General features: G+C 46.8%; 1 protein-coding gene across 1 annotated transcript in view; it reads left to right on the top strand.

Annotated features, from left to right (window-relative positions):
* LOC146831375 (chloride channel protein C-like) overlaps nt 1–20,166 on the top strand; it is a 497,244-nt gene that overhangs the window by 462,553 nt on the left and 14,525 nt on the right. Inside the window, exon 14 of the mRNA XM_085605651.1 lies at nt 8,290–8,386. Coding sequence (XP_085461777.1) covers nt 8,290–8,386 — 97 coding nt within the window. The remainder of the gene's footprint in view (nt 1–8,289; nt 8,387–20,166) is intronic.

Below are 20,166 nucleotides of genomic sequence, written 5' to 3'. Positions count from 1 at the left end.
TAGTTTTCCCCAGGTCTGCCCGAACCAGATTGACGTCAATCGATATGGCATCCACTTTATGTGCCAGGGTCTCAAATTGTTGCCCAATCGAGGACTTCATCCCTTCGATGGCCCCCATGATATCTTGCAGGGTTAGTTCTGTGGAGGGAGGTGTCGCGTCCTTCGAGGCCTCCAATATCGGGCCCGATCCGCCCGGAGACCCCTTCTGATGGGCATAACGGTCCATGTTGTTAGTCTGGGTGTAGCTGCCCCGCCTGGTACTCTTGGGCTTCTGTTTGTCGGTGTCCGATTTGGTCGACATCGCAATCTGCCGTGTAGACAATCTCCTTGCCCATACAGAGTAATCAACCATGCGACCAGTGGCTGGCACTACGCACGCCCCGTCCCGGGCGCTGTGGAGACTGGAAGGCGAAAGTGAAAGTGAAAGTGAGAACACCTTCCCTCCGCCGACTCTTCCCCAGCCCGGCCGCTGTTGTTCAATTAGTGCACGGGCACTGTGCCAACGCAAGTCCCGGGCACCGTGCGGGGAGTAGGCCACGAACTTCCAGGCAGTGCAACTTCGGTCTCCGGTGGGCGATTTCGATCCGGACAGCGGCTCTCGCCTCAGCAACAGCTCCCCTCCAATATTCCGGGCATCAAAAGCAGGATAATAGACAGGATAGCTGCCGGAGGGAGCGAGGGTCTCGGGAGCTCTAGGCTCACGCGGCCATCTTGATCACGCGCTAAGCTCCGCATGATTACCCTTCTTGGCCTGCCTTGTGGACCAGGGGGCCCATCAAACCTCTGATTAATTTCTGCCACACTCCTACCCAACTCATCTACCTTACCCAAGCGCCTATCAATCGCCGTCATCCTGCGCATCATAGTCTGCATCATTAGCTCCATGCGGGCACTCTTATTAGCTCGTGCCCCCGGCATATTCCACAATACGCAATGCAATCTAATCCTAGACAACCCAGGAAATTGTACCTTCTTTTAGATGGAGGATGTGAAGATGTTCGTAAGCACCATGCAACTGTGACCGCAAAAACACACCAAGCTAGTCTTAGCGTGTGGGCGAGCGCCAACCCCTCGTAGGAAGGTCTCAAGCCCTGCGGCCCCCCAGAAGAAATGAAGTGCAGGCCCGCCTCACTCCCCTTACCATCGATGAGTCCTCAGCCCGTTGCTGTGCTCTGTGCCCGTGATCTGTTGCCTGCCACTGGAAAAACCCCTCAGTCAAGCTTCCTAGAAAAAACAAAATATTAATAGCTTGCAAAAGACTTTGTGTAATCAATCAACAACGTTCAGCAACCAGAGACCCTTCTATAATGCATTGGCAAGACTTGAACCCTTGTCTTGGAAGAATCTGGAAGCCAATAGGTGAACGTATTTGAGCCAAGTCCACGTTATGTATATTTTAAACAAGATGCCTTGTAAACAGCTGTGCTATCGAGTCTCATAAAATCATAAAATAAGTGAAATTGTGCCTCAGGACACTTTTTGGTCTAAAAAAGATTTAAACACTCTAAAGTAGCAAATCAAAAACTTGTCAGATTTTCAGCGTTAGAGGAAATGTTTATTTTTATTTCACATGCATCCGGTCGCCATATGTACCTTCTAAATGAACAATACGTTACACTGTTAGCCACTTTTAGTATTTGAGTCACAGAACAGTATTCTATGCCTTGGAATTTTGCTTCCACCGTGATAAGCACAGGCTTAAAAAGTTAACATGCTACGTTTTGCTGCACAAAACCCGTAGCTAACGGAAGGTGCACCTTGGTTTTGTCAAGCAGAGCTGCACTGAAGCCCCTGCCCCTCCCGCAAATACCTTCGAGGCACGTGCGCGCGCCTACAAACCACAGCCTACACCGAACCCACGTGGTCCTGTCCGTTCCGGTGCTCCGTACCGCCCCTACTCGATCCGGATCAGCCGCACCGTGTAAAAGGGAAGACGCCCTCGTCCTCCGCCTGACGCCGATGCCCGCACAACAAGTCCCGACACCGCCGATAACACCTCCTCACACCGCACTCCTCGTCGCCGTCCTCTCCGACTTGCCCCGGGTCTTATTCCTGCAAAACAAAAGAAAATTATTACACGCCCGAGCTAGAGGGCGCCCAGCTCGCTCCCCGGGCCTTTTAAGGCGTTGCTGCACCAGGGGGGTCGCCGGCCCAACCGGCCCGCCCCCCCCTGACCCGCCCCCCTGCCCCGGAAGCTGTAAAGCCGCTTCCGGGTCATGGGGGAGGCATCAACCTATCGGCGATGGGGGGGCGCCGCGCGCGTCATCGACCTGCGACGCACCCCCACTGCCGAGAGGCCGGGGGAGGGGGGGGGCGCCGCACCGCCATGTGGGTCTCCCCTTTACATAAACCTGTGTTATGACTCCTCTGCTACAATCTGTCTAGAGTAACAGCTCCCTTGTATGGGATTCATGTGGCGTTTCAGTTACTGTTTTCCCCACCTTCAAGGCTGTATTGTGTGTGTTGTAGTAATGCAAGGATTGTAGCTGTCCCAAGCAGCACTTTGTGATAGCTTGCTGGAATGAGACCAGAGGGCCTCCGAATGCAGAGATCCTCTTACCCAGCATCTTCCCTCCTTCCACCTGGCCATACCCAGACTGTCATCCCTGCATTGGAATGCTGGTATGTACCATAAGGGTATATTTTATAACCAGGGAAGCCATCTACCCCATCTAGCCAGAAACATTTGCCAGATATGCAACGTGATTCAGATTATGCGCAAGCCATCTAGTTTAGTATGGCGTCAGGGCTAGAATGCTCTGTAAGCCACTCTGCTGTTGGGGCCCCTCCCAGTACACTCCTATCTATACTGTTATGCAAGTCATACTTACCTGCAGCAAACTGGAGCTGCACTGCCGGATAGTACTCTTCAAGGTCCACCACTGTAAGTTCCCTCAGCTCGTAGGGACACTGTAATGTGTCCATGCTAACCCTGCTTCGTGTCCCCCCACACTATAGTGATTAATAATGATCTCAATTGCTTCAACACCACGCGCTGCATAGGAACCATAGAGCCCTGAAAAAGGCACAAACCACGCGAGAGCACTACCATCTCCAGTGCAGCTGTTCTGCCAGCTATTGACAGAGGCAGTGTCAACCAGTGATCTACATTTTTACATATACCCGCTAATACCTTTAGCGGGTTTAATGTCAGTCCCTTATATTTGTCCCTTGCAACAGTTATTCCCAGATATCGGAACAAGTCTATGTTCCAGGATATAGCTTATTGCATTAAGTCAGATTGGTGCACATGCTGCAAGTGTCCCAAATGGTATAAGGTGGATTTTTGCTCATTCACTTTCAATCCTGTCAGTCCACAAAAGTGACCCAATTCAGCTAGGAGTAACCCCAAATATTTTTTCGGATCTGTCAAATATACCAGTAGGTCATTTGCGTATAAGAACACTACATGCTTCTGGTTCTTGTTTTTATGGCTCAAACGGCCATACCCTGATTCAAACTACAAACCGGGAGCTCTATTGCCAGGGTGAAAAGCAAGGGAGACAAAGGGCATCCCTGCGTAGTGCCTCTCCCCAGTTTCCATTCTTCGGGAATATATCCGTTAGTTTTGACCCTGGCCAGTGGTTTTGTATATAAGAGTGAGACCAATTTTAGGCATTGCGGGCATAAATTCATGCTTTCCAAGGTAGCAAACAGGTACCACCAGCCAACAGTGTGAAAAGATTTTTGTGTAATCCAGCAGTACCAAAGCAAGATCTTTGACACTACTTTCCACCTCACACAGCATATTGGCCAAACATCTCATAGTTAATGGAGTACACCTGCCTGCATCAAAACCATTCTGGTCAGTATGCACCAGGCCTGTGATAACACTCTTTCAGGCTCTTTGCTAGTATTTTGCCATGTATTTTTTTCTCACAATTTAACATAGACAATGGTCTATACGCAATCTCTCGAAAAGAATGACTGCCTTCCTCATCATCTTAGGGAGTTTGTCCCATTTAAGATCCACCTGATGTACATATATGAACCTTTCAGACAATGTTCAAGGGAATGTTCGGTACCATTCCGCCAGTTGGCCATCTGGCTCTGGGGTTTTAGGTTTATTCAGATCCACTATTCCTGCTTCAATTTCAGACTGTGTGATCGATGACTCTAATGACTCACACTCTTCACATCATAATATACGTATCGACTGTGTTCGCAGTATCAGAAAGCAGCTCTCTCCCTGAGGAACAGGAGGTTGACTGTAAAGAGTTTTCTAATAATTGCAATAGACCTCATTGATTTGCAGCTTTATATTTACGGTGTCTCCCTGCTTATTTTGAAGCACAGTGATAGTAACCCGAGCCCTTTCTCCGGGGGGGGGGCGCAATGCTAGTACGTTCCCAGGTCTATCCCCCTTCCTGAGCAACAGCAGACAGTGTTGAGCATTATGCAGGACCTCTTTTTCTGCTTCATTTTGCAGAATATCAGCTTTTAGTTTGTGTTCCTTTCTAGCCGCTGCATCTCCTGGTGCTGGTTGGGTTTGTAGACCCTCAAGTCTCTGTTCTAGTGTTCTGACCTCTTTTTCTGTTTATTTTCTTATGGTTGGCAATGCTGCAGATTATCAGCTCTCTCATAACCACCTTCATTGCTGCCCATTCTGTACCTTGTCAGCAGTGGAATCGACATTCTGTCGAAAATACAGTTCCAATTCTTCTTCAAGTGTTTCTTGAAGTATCCCTGTCTTGCAGAATAGCTAACGCGTAAAGGTGGGAATCTGGGTCCTACACTGCTGGCAACAGTATTTGAATACCAAGGGAGAGCGGTCTGACAGGACTCTTCTTGTGTATGGCATGCCCTGAATTATTTGAGCATCTGCAAGGTTCACCAATATATGATCTAATCTAGAGCACGTGTATGATGGTCTAGCATAATGTGAGAACACTTGATCATATGGATATTGGCCCTGCCATACATCCAACAAATCCAGGACTGACATCAAGTGATGGAGAGAATCGCTCATTTTCTGTTTGTAAGTCATAGATTGCGGCAGTCTATCCAACTTGCCATCCAGGATACAGTTAAAGTCTCACATCCAAATCACTGGCGAACGTAGATATCTATGTATTCTTTGACCTAAATGTGGTAAGAATTCCGTGGCATCTGTATTAAGGGCGTACAGTCGTATCAATGTAAGGTTCTGTCCATTTAGCTTCCCAGCCACTATGACAAATCATCCCGCAGGGTCGGATTCCATTGAAATTCATAGGGTGTATGAGATGCAGTCCATGTTCCTGCCCATCTGGAGTGCATGCTGTAGCTTGCATGATAGATCCTCCCCTTCCACTTATGCTTCAATGTGTCTATATAATCTGCTTGCAAATATGTCTCCCGGAGAAAGGCCACCTTGACTCCCAGTCTACATAGAATAAAATACTGTACGCTGCACATAAAGGAATAGCTCAAGTCGTCTTGAAAATCCACACATATATGAAGAAACACAACCTTCTGTGACTTTCAATATTCTTTTAATCAGGCCCACTCGAATGATGTGACAGGGAAGGAACAAATTATGAGACGGGATAACTAAATTATGCAGCACCAAAAGGAAAATGCTGTGGTATAATGTGGCACATTGTGTGCCAGTATTACTTCATTATGTTGTAATTTGTTCAATATTAACATTGTCTGGGTCAGTGGTTGTACCACATTAGTATCAGTGTAAAATTAAATGCAGCGATCAGCAAAACAAGACCTGTAAAGCTCCTGCCACTCCCCTGCAACATGTGTGGCAGTGGTTCCAGTAATTTTTACTCCAGTTGACCAGTTTTTTGCAACAATCTGCAAATTATGCAAAAATGCAAGTGCAGCAAATACATAATTATGCGGAAAACGAGGCGGCAGCAGAATCACATCATTCCAGTGGCCCTTATATCAGTTGACGATTTACACTATCTCACTTATTAACATGCTCCCTCTCGAGTATTCAGTAGATGTTGTTTAAAGATGTGTAATGGTCCCTCAATGAAGTCACATGTTGTGTGATATCATTTCCATAGATTCTATGGGTGGGGGGAGGGAGTCAAAGGGTATATGTTCCCCTGTCACTCTGACTGTGCAGAAATGATGAACAGTTGGAGCCAGGGGTGAGCGGAAGTTGAAATGTCACTTCATCAAGACAGGCAAAATAACTTGCAACTACCCAGGCCCATGCAAAGAAACAAGAGAGGTATAGTGATGAGAAGCGTAGGAGCAGGGGCGTGGCTTTTATTGGTGTGAGAGGCCTGAAGGGCCCACTGAACCCTAATTATTGCTGTATTTCACAGATTAGCCATCGTCCAGGGGCTCCGTTCTATCCTTGCACTGGGACCCAGAAGACACTGGGAACACCACTGTGTAGGAGCGCGAGCAACGCTCCATCCAGCTTAACCCAGTGAGCTCTTAAAACAGCATCGTCCCCGCAGCCCGGGCTTGAAAGAGAAATCCTGCTGCTTTAGGGTCGCCCACGCAATGCAGCCTTCGAGCAAGTGTGGGCCTAAGCGTCTGTGCGTTTAATCATTCGCACGTGCTTTTGAATCCGTCAGTAAGCAGCGCGCGCCCAGGTACAGGCGGAGAGCTTCGAAGGCGCCCTTCGGTGAGGGCCTAGAAGCAAAGCCGTGTAAAAAGAGTCTGTGCGCCGCATTCTGAGCGCAAAGCCCCGATTTCTAGAACAAATGTTTGTCCAGGTGTTGCATGGTTTTGCAGTGGCTCATTTACAAGCGCCTTGAGCTGGCCGACCTTTGTAGGTTTAAAAGAGAAATATGTGTAGGCACATGCGGGAAAGTGGGTGGCATGCAGGGGACTGCAGGTTATTCTTAACTTTTGCATATAAACGACCACACTTAATCCAGAAGAGCTTTGGCTATATGAATACAGCTGAGAAGTGCATTTTGGGTAGTTTGGGAATTTCCAGTGATGCTGCCTATATTTCCCAGATCCCTAATCCTGTTCCTTACACCGCTTTCCGTGACGCACCTTGACGATTGTCAGTCTCAGTTCCTTGCTTCTTGTTCAATGGCTTCCCTTCCGTGTCTTGTATTTGTCTCTCCCCTGCAGCATGGCCTCTTTGCTATCCTTTTGATTGGCTGAATTGTATTCTTCCTTTCCTCACATTTAGGGAACTACTTCAAGGCAACTGCATTTTTCTTTTTTATTCAGTACTCCATAAAATTGCATATTTTTAGTAGCTCTTCCTCTCGTGTGCTGCCCCCGCCCCCGAAAAATACCTTCCCACCACGCTGTATTTCTCCCCTCCAACCCCCATTTCAAGCTTGTCTGTAAGAGCACAGCAAAAAGGATATTTGTGCTGGGCTGTGGCTCAAGAGCAGACTTTAAGGGTTGTTTGTTTTTTACCTCTTGAATCCCCTATATTGCATCAAAGCACAATCTTTGACGCACAAAGGCTTTTTGTGGCACTGGAGGGAGGTTCTTCGTCTATGCTTTCTCCACTGGCGTCTGAGGCATAAGGTGTATTTAGCATGTCACTTCTCCTGGAGGCCCATAAGGTTGCTCCCTAGGCTACCACAGAAGACAAAATGGGCGAATGCTGAGGAAAGCAAATTAGGCTTTGGCAGGCATTTCCTTTTACATTCTGACACTTCCTTATTCTTTTAAAATCCTGTTCAAAGTTCCATCAGAGAAAAGTATTTAAAAACTGAAGCAGACCATTTATGAAGATTGAAAATATTGAATTCATTGTAGTTTTGGCATACCATAAATGATGTGTTTGCTTTTCAGCCAGTATTTTACATTTTTTTTCTTTTATTATCCTTTCAAACGAAATTTTACAGACACATGCTGGCACAGCAAACAGCTTAGCACTCTCATTATAAACACTTAACCTATTGGATTTGCCAATGCTTGTTCATTTTGGTACCGGTGTACTGCCCCCATCTAACACAATCTCCCCTTCTCAGTGTGTTTGCTAGGGTTTCCTGGCAGCATGAAGCTCTAGGACTGGAATTAGTGTCTTGAACCTTCCCCGTGCCTGACAATTATGGGGATTTGTTCGCATGCTGGCTTCATGGCCAGCTCAGAGGAGGCCAGCTCAAGGTTCTTTAATTAATGACCATTAAATCAGGCTTAAAGCAAGCTGGCTATACCACACTTCCACTGTCAAGAAACGCATTCATGTACTGCTACTATGTCTATTGACAAGTCTAACAAATGATTCTGTAAATACGTAGTGTGTGTAGCACCATTCAGAATAAAAAAATATGCAGTTTGCGGAATTGGGATTTGTTTACTTTGGAATAGTGTTTACTTATGTCTATATTTCTTTACATTAAATTATTTTGTTTCCAGGCTGGAACTGTGTATGCTGCTGAGCAATGAACACATCTTCCACACGCAAGACAACAGAGAATCTGTGTGTTGTGCACCGGTCCTTACGTATCAAGAGGTGAGAGCGACAAGCAGCACACGTCATGAGATGATTGAAGCCGCTGGTGTGATTATGATGATGATACACATTAAAATGCAATCTTTTTTTAGGCAGCTGTTGTCAACTAGTAAGGTCTCATGGGTTTCCCAATTGAGATGCTACATTAAAATAAAAAAAGTGAATTTTGGAATGCTTGCAAAAGTCTCAACCACTGGCAATCAAACTAGCCACATTCAAGTCCACCTTTTTTCGTCCTGTGTACCACTCCCAAAAGGACCAAACCATGGACAAATTGATCTTGGTCTTGCTCCTATAGGAGCGGTCTAGTCTAAGCATCCAGGCCATGTCCAGTGTACATTTGAAAACAAGCAAAACAAAACAGTTTTCAGCTTTACCAGTGAGCTTGGATCCTTTGGTATGATTGCCATAGGACCCAAGCCTGAACACACCTGTCACATATAGTGTCAAATTATCACAGCAAAAGATGATGGACAGAATGCATGCCAAAGTCTCAGCCACTGGCAATTGCTCAAGCCTGCATTTCAATCCATCTTTTTTACCATGTGCCGCTCGAGATTGGGAGCAGCCATATGCAAAACAATCCTGCTCCTGCTCTAGTAGGAACAAAGTATCCCAAAGTACCTGATCACGCTCCGTCTGAACTGAAAAACAAGCAACCCCATAGTGGTGTCAGACTTGTTGGGCCTCATCAGTGATGTGCAGCTTGGATTTTTTGACACAGTAAGCAAAGGACCCCACAAGATACTTCCAACAGTATGTCCTCTATGAAAGTGCACTTCTCAAAATGACTTGCCATCTCTCGATATTTTCTGGGGCGCGATGTTATACTTTATCTGTTTTGAGAGTCAGGAATTCACTGTATTTACTTCATTTTTTCCAGCAGCAACTTTAATTTTTGTGTGGTCTGTAACTGCTAACCAGCTTGCCTTTGCATCTAGTTCAGGTGTGGCCGGTTCAGGTAAGAGCTGTGGGGTGAGGCGGGGCGGGGGGGGAGGGGGAGGGAGTCGACAGACAACGGAATAGGAAAAATAAAAAGTAATAAATAACTATTCCGTTATCTGTCGACTTCTCCTGTCCCCCGCCCTGCCCAACTAGCCCACCACTCTTACCTGAACCAGCTGTGCCTGATATATTTACTTATCCATCTGCTCTCTCAATCTTAGCATTTAGCTGTTTGATTTCCATTATTAGAAGATGTTGCAAGGTGGAAGTATTATGCGGTATGAATGGGGCCTTACCATGTAATACTAACACAATACACAATGGATGACCCTTGGATTCAACAACAATAATCCTTAGCTCAATCCTGGTAGTGTGGCAAAGAGCAGTCAGGCATTACTGGAGGAACATGTGTTAAGCATTTTACAGTACCATTATGGTACATAAGTATTTGACACGACTTGAAAGCAATCCAACACCAATTTATAAAAATGGAGTGTATTTTTATGTAAATATAGACACCAAAACGTACTTTTTATCATACATACAACCGGAGTTGTGGATTTGTACAGCGTTCAAAAATAGGTTAACTTTAAGCTATTAAATTGGTGCTATTGAAGTGAATGGGGGAAAACACAGGTGACACTTGGTCACTTGCAGGGTGGGTTCAAACAAACCCTCTTGTGGATAAGGTCTTGTGGGCCCCCATACAAAGTTCCAACAGTCAGTACTCCGTTACTTTACCCAGGGAGTCTGGGTGCAAAGGTGCGCTGGCTGTCCTTGGTGTGGAACGTAATCCATGGGAGCTGTCAAACTTGCAACACTTGACAAATCCACACTTGGAGCTGGAGTTCCACTCTACCCTTAGGAAGTAGAGACCTTTGGGGTCCTAGGACCTGGGTTCAACAGCTGGATTTCCTTCTACCTTGCTCGGCGGCTCCAGGTGCAGAGGTAGCTGGCAGCTATCAATCACCGTGGCAGGTTGTGCCACAGATGCTTTGCCACACACTCAACGTCACCACCTTGAAGATGCAGGGACACTGCAGCAAGGTCGTTGCCGACGTCGGTTGCTGCCACTGTGAGTTGCTCTCAGGCTGGAGATGTCACTCAAGGGGCCAATCATCCGATTGGCGATCACCAAGCCTTGGCTGATGCAAATGTAGTCCACGGTTACTTTGGTGGCTGTAGGGTGACAGGAGTAGACAAGCAGCTTGAAGTTTGGTGAAAGCTTAGCTAACACTCTGGGCTTGCAGGACAACACTTCTCTTTGGGCTCACTCTCAACAGGCCCACCGGCTCGCAATTCTGGTCATGCAGCACACTTATTTTTCTGCAGCTTGCAGGGGACTGGTCCCACCGGTCCAGGGGAGTCTGCTTTGATTTCTGACATCCACTGGAGTCCCTCTTACTGAGGGCAACAAGCGTTTTCCATGGACACACATCAAACACACAATTCCAGTATTTGGACTCTTCAGGGCACCTAAGTGTCCTATCTTTGCACTGCAATTATATACAAGAAAAAAGAAGGTATCAAGGAAACAATACAAGAAGATTCAACGCAGAGAGCACATTTAATTACCCCTTCAAAAATATCTAATATTCATTGTGAATACATCAAAATCAATTTTAAATACACACAGAAAATGGCGCTTATTCAAAGAGAAACAAAAGACATGTATCACAAAATCTTATACATATCAATAAAAACAAACATAACACAAATGACAATAACCCTAAGAAAATTATTCACAATAGTGTCCCCCTTGTAATTTCGGGCGAACCACTTAGAGGTAGTCAAAAGGGCAACACTAAAAAGGCTAATTGGCCCAGTTCTAGTGTGGCCCAACGTCAAAATAAGAATCACTATCAATCTAGTGACTCCTCCATCAAATTCGAACCCCCAAGTATGTCAGGGATGTTTGTTCCCATCTAGGTCTCATTGGGTTTGTCTGTTTGCAGTCGGAGGGGAATAAAGCTGGACTTTTGCCAGTTTATGCATAAAGTGGCGATTTCTCCAAAGTTGTTCAACAATTTGATGACTTTTGCCATGTCTGAATTGACATCATTCAGAAAAAGCATTATGTCATCTGTGTATAATGCCACATGATGCATTATCGCATGATTTGCGATAGAGATCAATAAAGGGGATAGTGGGCATCCCTGTCTAGTGCCACATTCCACTGTAGCACTCTTCCAGTCCTAACCCTTGCATTGGGATCCAAGTACAAAAGGGAGGCCCTACTTATAAATCCCTTGCCCAGTCCCAACCTGGCCATCCTGGCATACAGATATTCTCAGTCCAGACTATCAAAATCTTTCTCGATGTCCACTAACATCATACCTGTGACCACATCCATCAGTTGTGCCCCCAAAAATATAGTAACTACTCTCCGGATGTTTATTGCTGTAATGCGTTCGGGTATGAAGCCTATCTGGTCAGGGTATATTACTTGTTGGATATAGGGTGGCAGGTGAGAAGCGATCATGTTGCTTAATATGTTGTAGTCCACATTTAACATGGATAGGGGTCTGTAGGCCTTTTTCTCATGCAGGGCTCACCAGGTTTAAGCAGGGGAATCACCAGTGCCTCTCTTGTAGACAGCAGTAAATTAAGAGCTGCCTTAGCAGCTGTGTATATGCAAAGTAGTTGTGGAGCTATTTGTTCCAGATAGGTAGGATAGAACACCAGTGGGAATCCATCTGATTCTGGCGCTTTCTTTCAGGCCATATTTGTAACCGCACCCTCAATCTCTTCGATTGTGATGTCGGACCCCAGGGCTTCCGCTGCGTTGGGTGGGAGTATGGGCAGTGGTAGCTGTTCTAGGAAGCCTCTGATTGCTCTTCCTCCCTGGTACTGCCTCCCAGTATATAGCGTAGTGTAATAGCATCTGAACCTCTCATTTATATCTGACTGTATAAATATTCTGACCCCTTGTTCATTCTCAAGTTGTAAAATCTGTAATCCTCCTTTCCTTGGGTTAGCTTGCCAGACAAGTAGAGTCCCTGGTTTGTCTCTTTCAGCATGTGTTCTAACCATGTATTCTTTATAGTCAATACACCATAGTTTTTCTACACACTCTGCTAGTTCTTCTTTCTCTCCTAGTACGTTTGTGTGAAGGTTAGCATTTCCTGAGGAAGTTCTTTCTATGTCTCTAAGTATTGTTCATTGGCATCCATTTCCCTTAATAACGTGTGGCGTACTTTCATTTTTTCTGTGATACATTGTCCCCTAATTATTGTCTTAAATGCACCCCACTCTATATGAGAGGACAATGCTGTATGTTTGTTATCTGAGAAATAGTTTCAGATTCCCTCCCCTATAGTGTGTTGGAAAAGTGGATCGTCTAATAAATGAGTCTTAGGCGCCAACTAGGAATACTGGTTCAGGTCGAGGTCCAATCCAATTTGTTTGTTGTTTGTACCTCTAGTGTGCACAGGAATGTGTCTAACTGTACGTGCAGATCATGGAGTGTGGAATAAAAGGAATATTCTTTGTCCTGTGGATGTGATGCTCTTCAGTCATCCGTAAGGCTCCAGTGTGTCTGCCAGTCACTGAACCTCTTACCTAGTCACTAGTAGGGGAGTCTGATCGAGGTGCGTGAGAGTGGTCCATCTCAGGTTTACCCACACAATTAAAGTCCCCGCCTATAACTATTGCGTGGGAAATGTGTGCAGTCAGGAGCTGGGAAATGTCTAGGGATTAGCCTTAGCCTATATTGGGGGCATATATTTTAATTATTGTGATATCTCTACCTCCTGATCTTCCACTAATTATCACATATTGTCCGCTCTTATCTATGTTTCCCTCAAATATTCGGAATAGTACTCCAGGTATCACTCATATGAGGGTTCCCCTTGCAAATGCAGAGACAGGTGTGAAATATGTGAGACCCTCCATCTCTTTTGTGGTGCCAACCCTTCTGTTGCAGTGAGATGGGTTTCCTGTAGGAGAGCGATATGGACCTCTCTTCTTTTTTAATAGGCCTGCACTTTATATCCTTTAGCCATGTTGCTTAACCCTTGCATGTTTCACAATATTATTTCATAACTATTACTGTGCCCTGCCATGGTGCAATGTTCACGCTGTGTGATACAACATGACTAGGTGCTGTTGTGGGCCCGTCTTGACAGATGGGATAGGTAGTGGTCTTCCAGTATTCGTATGCGGCACAATGGACCAAAACAACAAAAACATTAGCCCCCTCCCCAAGATAGCAAGGCAACACCCCCCATCCAAACCAATAATAACTGATACAAACTTATGGGCTAGTCACACAGTCCCAATATGTGGGGTATGTGTGCCAGTGCAGTCGAGGACCCAGGGCCCCCACCCCATCCGTTCCAAGATATCCACGAGTCATCAACTCTCCTCACCCTCTTCGTACCTGCAATAGTTAGTGAGTGTTCCCCTTGGTCATCTCTTGGCCCCTCCCATTAGCTTCCTGAACAACCCTGTTTGTATCAAACAATGTCTTCAACCTATCTAGGTTTAATTTTGGGGAGAGCAGTGTCAAAGATTGAGTTGAGGGTTGAGTCCGAGTCTGGTTCTGAATCAGTAGTGCGTTGTTCTTCGCTATCATTTACCGATAGCCTGTCTTGTTCTGTAGCCCTTAGGCCCACTACTGCCTATACAGCATGTTGTTTGTCCCTTTGTGATCGTACTTGGGTGAAGAATGCATCCCCGGCAGCACTGTCCAAGGCCTCGACTCCCAAATGCAGGCCGCTGGTGCCGAGGAAGTGGCGCGGCTCCTGTTTATGGCTGTGTATCTATCCAGTTCCACACCTTTTGCGGGTCTGTAAAGAATTCAGCGCTGGAGTCTGTTACAGTCCTCAGTTTGCCTGGGAAGAGCACGGCATATTTAACTTTACTTTCACCCAGTGGAGATGTTTATTAACTTCCACAAAGGAGGCCCTTTGTTTTTGTACCATCACTGTGAAATCGGGGGAACATCATCACTTTGGAGTTCTCTATGCGGATCTCTACTTTTTCACAAGCTTTATTCAGGAAGTGGCCTCTGTCCCTATAATAGAGCAATCTGGGCATCACTGGACCAGGGAGTACCCACTGCAAGGCCGGCCTAGCAGGCACCCTGTGGGTGTGGTTCAAGGTGAAGAAGCTGGTCTTAATCCATGTTTCTAGAAATGTGATCATGTCACAAGGCCAATGATGTGGATGTTATTTCTTTCTTGCTCTGCTCTCAGCATCTTCATACTCGTAGCTTCTCTGCTATGGTAGTAACATTTCCTCTCAGATGTCTCACTTCAGATGTCCCTTCACTTATGTTTTTCTTGCTGGTGGTTATTCTCTCCGCCAACTTGAGCTGGTGATCCCTCAGTATGCTCAGTCCAGCAACTACTGTGTCTATTTTGCGTTCAAGGGAATCCCGAGTGTCTCTAAGCGCTTGGAGCATAGAGTCTAATGTGGCAACTGGTGTATTGTTGCCATGATGGAATGAGCTGAGTGACCTCTCTTCTGTGTCGCTGTGGGAAGTGGTTGGGATTAGTTTGTCACCATTGATCATTTTCCATTTGGAGTGTCTACCCATCTCTCAGCTGTGTTCTGCACCTCCGAGCGCAGGAGTATCGATTGCGTTGTGACCTGTTTTATCTGATGGCAGTTCTGGGTGGTCAGGTTTTCCTTATTCTGACTCCTCCGCCTCAATCTGGGTTGCAAATATGTTGATTCACAGTGTGTCTTCTTCCTGCCACCACCATCTCAAGCAGGGCCAGTTGCCGTGTTGTCATCTGTGTGGTAGTGTCAGTGTCATTGCTGGTTTGCTTTGTATTCTTTTTGCCTCTGGTGTCTCAGTGCAGTGGAGGGATAGCATTAGTATTGCCTAGTGTGGAGGCAGCCGGGGCATGAGTTCTGTTGGGGGGTAAAAGTGATTTTGTCCATACCTGGTCATGTTGATTTTGATTACTTCAGTGCTACTCCCCACCCTGCCCTGGGCACCACACTACGTCTTCCTACTCTTCACCCTCAGCAGGTGCCAACCACCTCATCCTGCATCTCCGACAGACAGGATTCAGGTCATCAGTGCCCCACTTCAGCAAGGAACCCACCTTGGCTGCAGCAGGCTCCAACCAATACCAGGGCCGTGCTCCAATTCGGCTCTCCCACGAGCGCGGCCCTCAGGGGGCACCTCTCCTCTTCGCTACTCGTCCTGTCCAGAGGCAACAGGGGCGAGTGGGCTTGTAGTCCCCTGTACAGAGGCCGGTGCCCTCAGCCTGTGTTCCTCCGCAGTTGGGGTGTTCATAGTGGATCCGACTGGGGATCCCTACCTGGTCTACCAGATCAGGATGTATCAGTTTCTGAGGCCCCGCATCAGCAGCCGTACCTCGGGACAGTGCTCGTCTCACAGCAAGTGCCGCTGTGGCCACCATCTTGTTTTCCTCATCCCGATCTGGCATGCCAGCTGGTTATTAAATGGTTCACAGTTGTAATCCCAAATTTGCTACTCATATGAGAGGAGAGGGTGGCCCACAGTCAGTCACGCCATTGTGGATGCAAAAGAGGCAGGATTGGAATCAGGATATTGTTGGATGGCAGTGGGGCCCTGGGAAATCCACAAGACTCCTCTCACTCCATTGGCGTTCTTCCACGCCTCTGTGGATGTTCTCGATTCATTAGCTTGGAACGGGGGTGGCTGGAATTAAGAATAGTAAAAGTTACACAATGGTACATGGTGAGGGCAGTGCTAATTTTTCATAACGAAGTCGGGGAGACACGGAGACCAGGCGCCTAAAAAACTTGAAGCTCTCCTGGGGAGTGCTGATAGTTGCATGAAAGATGTAAAACTAACCATAAGCTTGGTTGGGTCTCCGGTAATTGAAGCGTGGTAAAATGGAAAAGCCGGGCCCACAGGCCGAACAGAGACAGCTGCGGACTAGGGGCACGTTGAGGGAGGCGAGGAGCATGGCTGCACAGGGGAAGCCCAGAGCTACGTGCCCCCCCCTTCCTGGACAGGCTGAAATGGCACGCGGAGCACCGAGAACCCGAGGCCAGTGGGTAACTATGTTGGGAGAGGCCTGTGAACGAGCTGCCAAGAAGTACTGCAGCGGGCGTCGGTCCGTAACAGTTGACACTGGCAGGTAAGCGTGACCGCGAGCTAAAAGATTGGTGGGGGTGGTAAAGTCCCCCGAGAAGATTACCCAAGGGAGGCCAGAAGTCAGAAACATGCCCAATTAGATGCGTGGAGTGAATACCACTACTCCCCCTTAAATCACGGCCGCAGGCTCCCTAGGAGCAGGAGGCAGGACAAGGGCGAGTTCGGGGCTACAGACGACAGGAGTGCTGGATAAGCAACGGAAGGCCTAGACTCTGGGACAGTGCTGGCGGACTATCCCGCCTGATCGACTCCCCTCCTCTCTGTGGTATATTGTCGAGGGTCATGAGAGGGATCAAAAAGTGGAAAGCCATAGAACTGGGTTGCAAATACGAAAAATGACAGAGCCAATCAGACTGGTGGCACTAAAAACTTGTGTTGCAGGGCAGGAAGATATGGTGCGCAGGGATCTCAAACAGCGCAAGCTGCCCTTTGATGCAATCAAGGAAAAAGGGACATATGGATGCACTGAGGAGGCTGATGATAATGCACTGGGTCTGGGGGGTGAAGATACGTGTGCAGGTACGGAGACTCTGCTGAAAGAATTGCTTGATGGATTTAAGGCATTGGATGGCAGGTTTGATGCTCTGGATACACGCCTTGACAAAATGAATAAGAGACTGAACAGCCACGAGCAAAGACTAGACGTAGCAGAGGGCAGACTATCAGGCCTGGAAGACGGAGCGACGCAAATGGCTGAAAAGCTAGATATACTAGAGACACAGGTTAAGGTTCTGGCTATGAAGAGTTAAGCATGGAAGCGAGAGGAAGGAGAAACAACCTGCGCATTATTGGTGTGCCAGAATCTACAAATTGCGTCCGTTTGGATCAATTCATTGAGAGAATGCTCACAGACATGTTTGGAGCAGAGTTATTTACCACCACATTCGTAGTGGAACACGCGCACCGCTCATTGAGACCACGCCCTAACCCGGGCCTTCCACCACGACCTATAATTCCGAGATTGTTAAACTTTAGGGATCGGTACACCACCCTAAGATTGGCGAGAGAAAAAGGTCCATTGACATGGCAGAGATTGGCAATCTCTTTATTCCCGGACTTTACCATCATGGTGCAAGAGGCACGTCATAAATATGTGGGAGTGAAGGCAACGCTACGCAACATTGGACTAAGATATGGAATGCTATACCCGGCGAGGTTGAGTGTAGATGGGCACGGAAAAGTTCATATTTTCGATAACCCCACAGATGTCCAAAAGTTTTGCAAATCCTTTGCAGAAACCCAGCAAAGCAGCAGGGGTGGGTCTCCGGGGGGGATCTCAGCCGGATCACTTTCGCAGCACGAGTATGGACCTCTTAGCCACTGGATAAATAAGGGGACATAAAGGACCGCTTTGGATATGTAACATTTAAAATTAGGACATAGATTTGCTGGATGCAGAAAAACTTGAATACACTGCATACATGGTAGCAGCTATCAGTCGACTAGTCAAATGGTAAAAGACTATGTTGCTAGATGCGGGGGCTGACGAGGTGTTGCCGCACCCCCAGTGAAGATCACTTGTTGACGAATGTTTAGCCCAAGAGGACTTTGGAATAGTATACATCTGTTTTGTTTATTGCTGGGTGGATAGCTGCTCGGCTTGGGAGGGGGGAGGTGGTGGGGAATGTTCTTAGGAGCACAATGTATAGGGACCAGGGTTTATTTCAATTAGGGGTGCAACAGTACTTCAGAACACTTAAATTTAAGATGATAAACAGACAAGGAACACATGACAACATCGGTGAACATTAAACAATTTGCTGACATAGCGTTCATGACCTGGAATGTCAGGGGCCTCAATAACTCACGAAAATACAAACAGGTCTTACAATACATGCAGAGGCATGTAGTGGATGTGATGTTTTTACAGGAAACACACTTGACACCTATACAGACACCCACTTTTGCCTCTGTGTGGGGAGGCAATACGTTTTTCGCTAGGTACAGCTATTCTCGGGAGGTAACTATATTGATTTGTAAATTGATACCCTTTCAACATATGAGTACAGAAGTGGACCCGGAGGGACATTATTTGCTGGTACAGGGGCAGCTGTTCGGACACCGCATACTATTGGCTAATATATATGCACCAAATATAGACGATCCTGAATCTTTTCACAGATTACAAACTCGAATTACTTTGGTGGAGATGGAGTATATCTTAATAGGATGGACATGAACATAGTGTTGGACCAAGTACTTGACAGCACAGCAAAAGTCTCAGTGCCTAAACCCCACTCTCGGGCTGCATAAACAGAACTCTGCGACCAGCATTCATTGTACGATGCGTGGCAGCAGCTGCACCCTGCCGAAGCTGCCTACACACATCATATTGCGCAATACAGCACATGGACAAGGCTGGATTAATGGCTAATGTCTCGAACCATGGCCCCATGGTTGCGGGCAGTTACACATCTCCCCCGCATGCTGTCCGATCATTCCCCGGTGGCTTTAAATATGCGTACACTGGTGGCGGGAGGTATAGAAAGACAGTGGAGGTTTACAGAGAGGGCACTACTGTACGCAGTATTCAGGGGCGAACTTAAACAGGCAATAACTGAGTACTTTGAGCATAATGTTGGGTCAGTAACAACACAGGCTACATTATGGGAGGCATTCAAACCATACATGGGGGGGTGTATTGCCAAGGGATCAGGGATACTGAGGGATTTAAGGAGAACACTCACCAGAATAGAAGGAGAAATTTTGAGGTTAGATCAGGAACAGGAAGGTGGAATGACTCCAGACTATTTGCCTAAGAGGGCGGCCTTGAATGCAGAACACAAAGAAGCGGCGGAGAGGGAGGCACACTTAATGGGTAAACACGCCATGGCCAGGAGATATGGGGAGGGAGTGAAGCCGGGACGCACACTAGCATGATTATTGTGATCACAACGAGGCCAGTCATATATCGCTGGAATACAGGGACAACGCAATGTACACATAGTTGATACCCCTGGAATTATGCAAGAACTGCTCAGACACTTCATGGACATGTATATTACTAGGCGCCAGGAGGATGAGGGCGACATCACGAGATACTTAGAAGAAATAGCAATGGTGTGGCTGACAGATAGGCAGTGAACCCTTTAGCATAGAGGAGATTAAGCAAGCAATAGAGGCCATGGACGGTAGCAAAGCCCCGGGATCCGATGGATTTACCGGAGCCTTTTATAAGACCTATAAGGAAGTATTTGCACCACATTTGCTTGAGGTATATGCGGAAGCGTTGGAAAAGGGAGTGCTTCCCCCATCATTGTGGGAAGCGGTCATTGTCCTACTCTTAAAGCATTGCAGTAGTGCGAATCCTATAGGCCGCTATCATTTTCAAACTTTGATACCAAAATACTAGCTAAAATAGTGGCGACTAGACTTGCATTGTTGCTGAGGCAAGTTATATCCCCTGCACAATCGGGCTTTTTACTATGCAGATCTACTGTGTTAAACCTCCGTATATTTTGCAACACTACATAGAGTGGCTCCTGGGGTACCAGCAGTGGCCGCGTTGTTTGATGCAGGAAAAGGCCTTCAACTCGCTTGAATGGCCCTTCCTCTAGGCCGTGCTGTGGAAGCTAGGCTGCCCAATTGGGTTTACATCACCTATTACATTATTTTACACACACAACGCACTGCACGTATAAGAGTAAACGGCACAATTACCAGATCATTTAGCATAATGTGGCACTAGGCAGGGTTGCCTGCTTTCGCCATTATTGTTCTTCTTTGCGAT

The sequence above is a fragment of the Triturus cristatus genome, chromosome 5_1 (genome assembly GCF_964204655.1).
Source record: "Triturus cristatus chromosome 5_1, aTriCri1.1, whole genome shotgun sequence".
Classification (NCBI taxonomy): Eukaryota; Metazoa; Chordata; class Amphibia; order Caudata; family Salamandridae; genus Triturus; species Triturus cristatus.
This window is presented reverse-complemented; position numbering and strand designations above follow the sequence as displayed.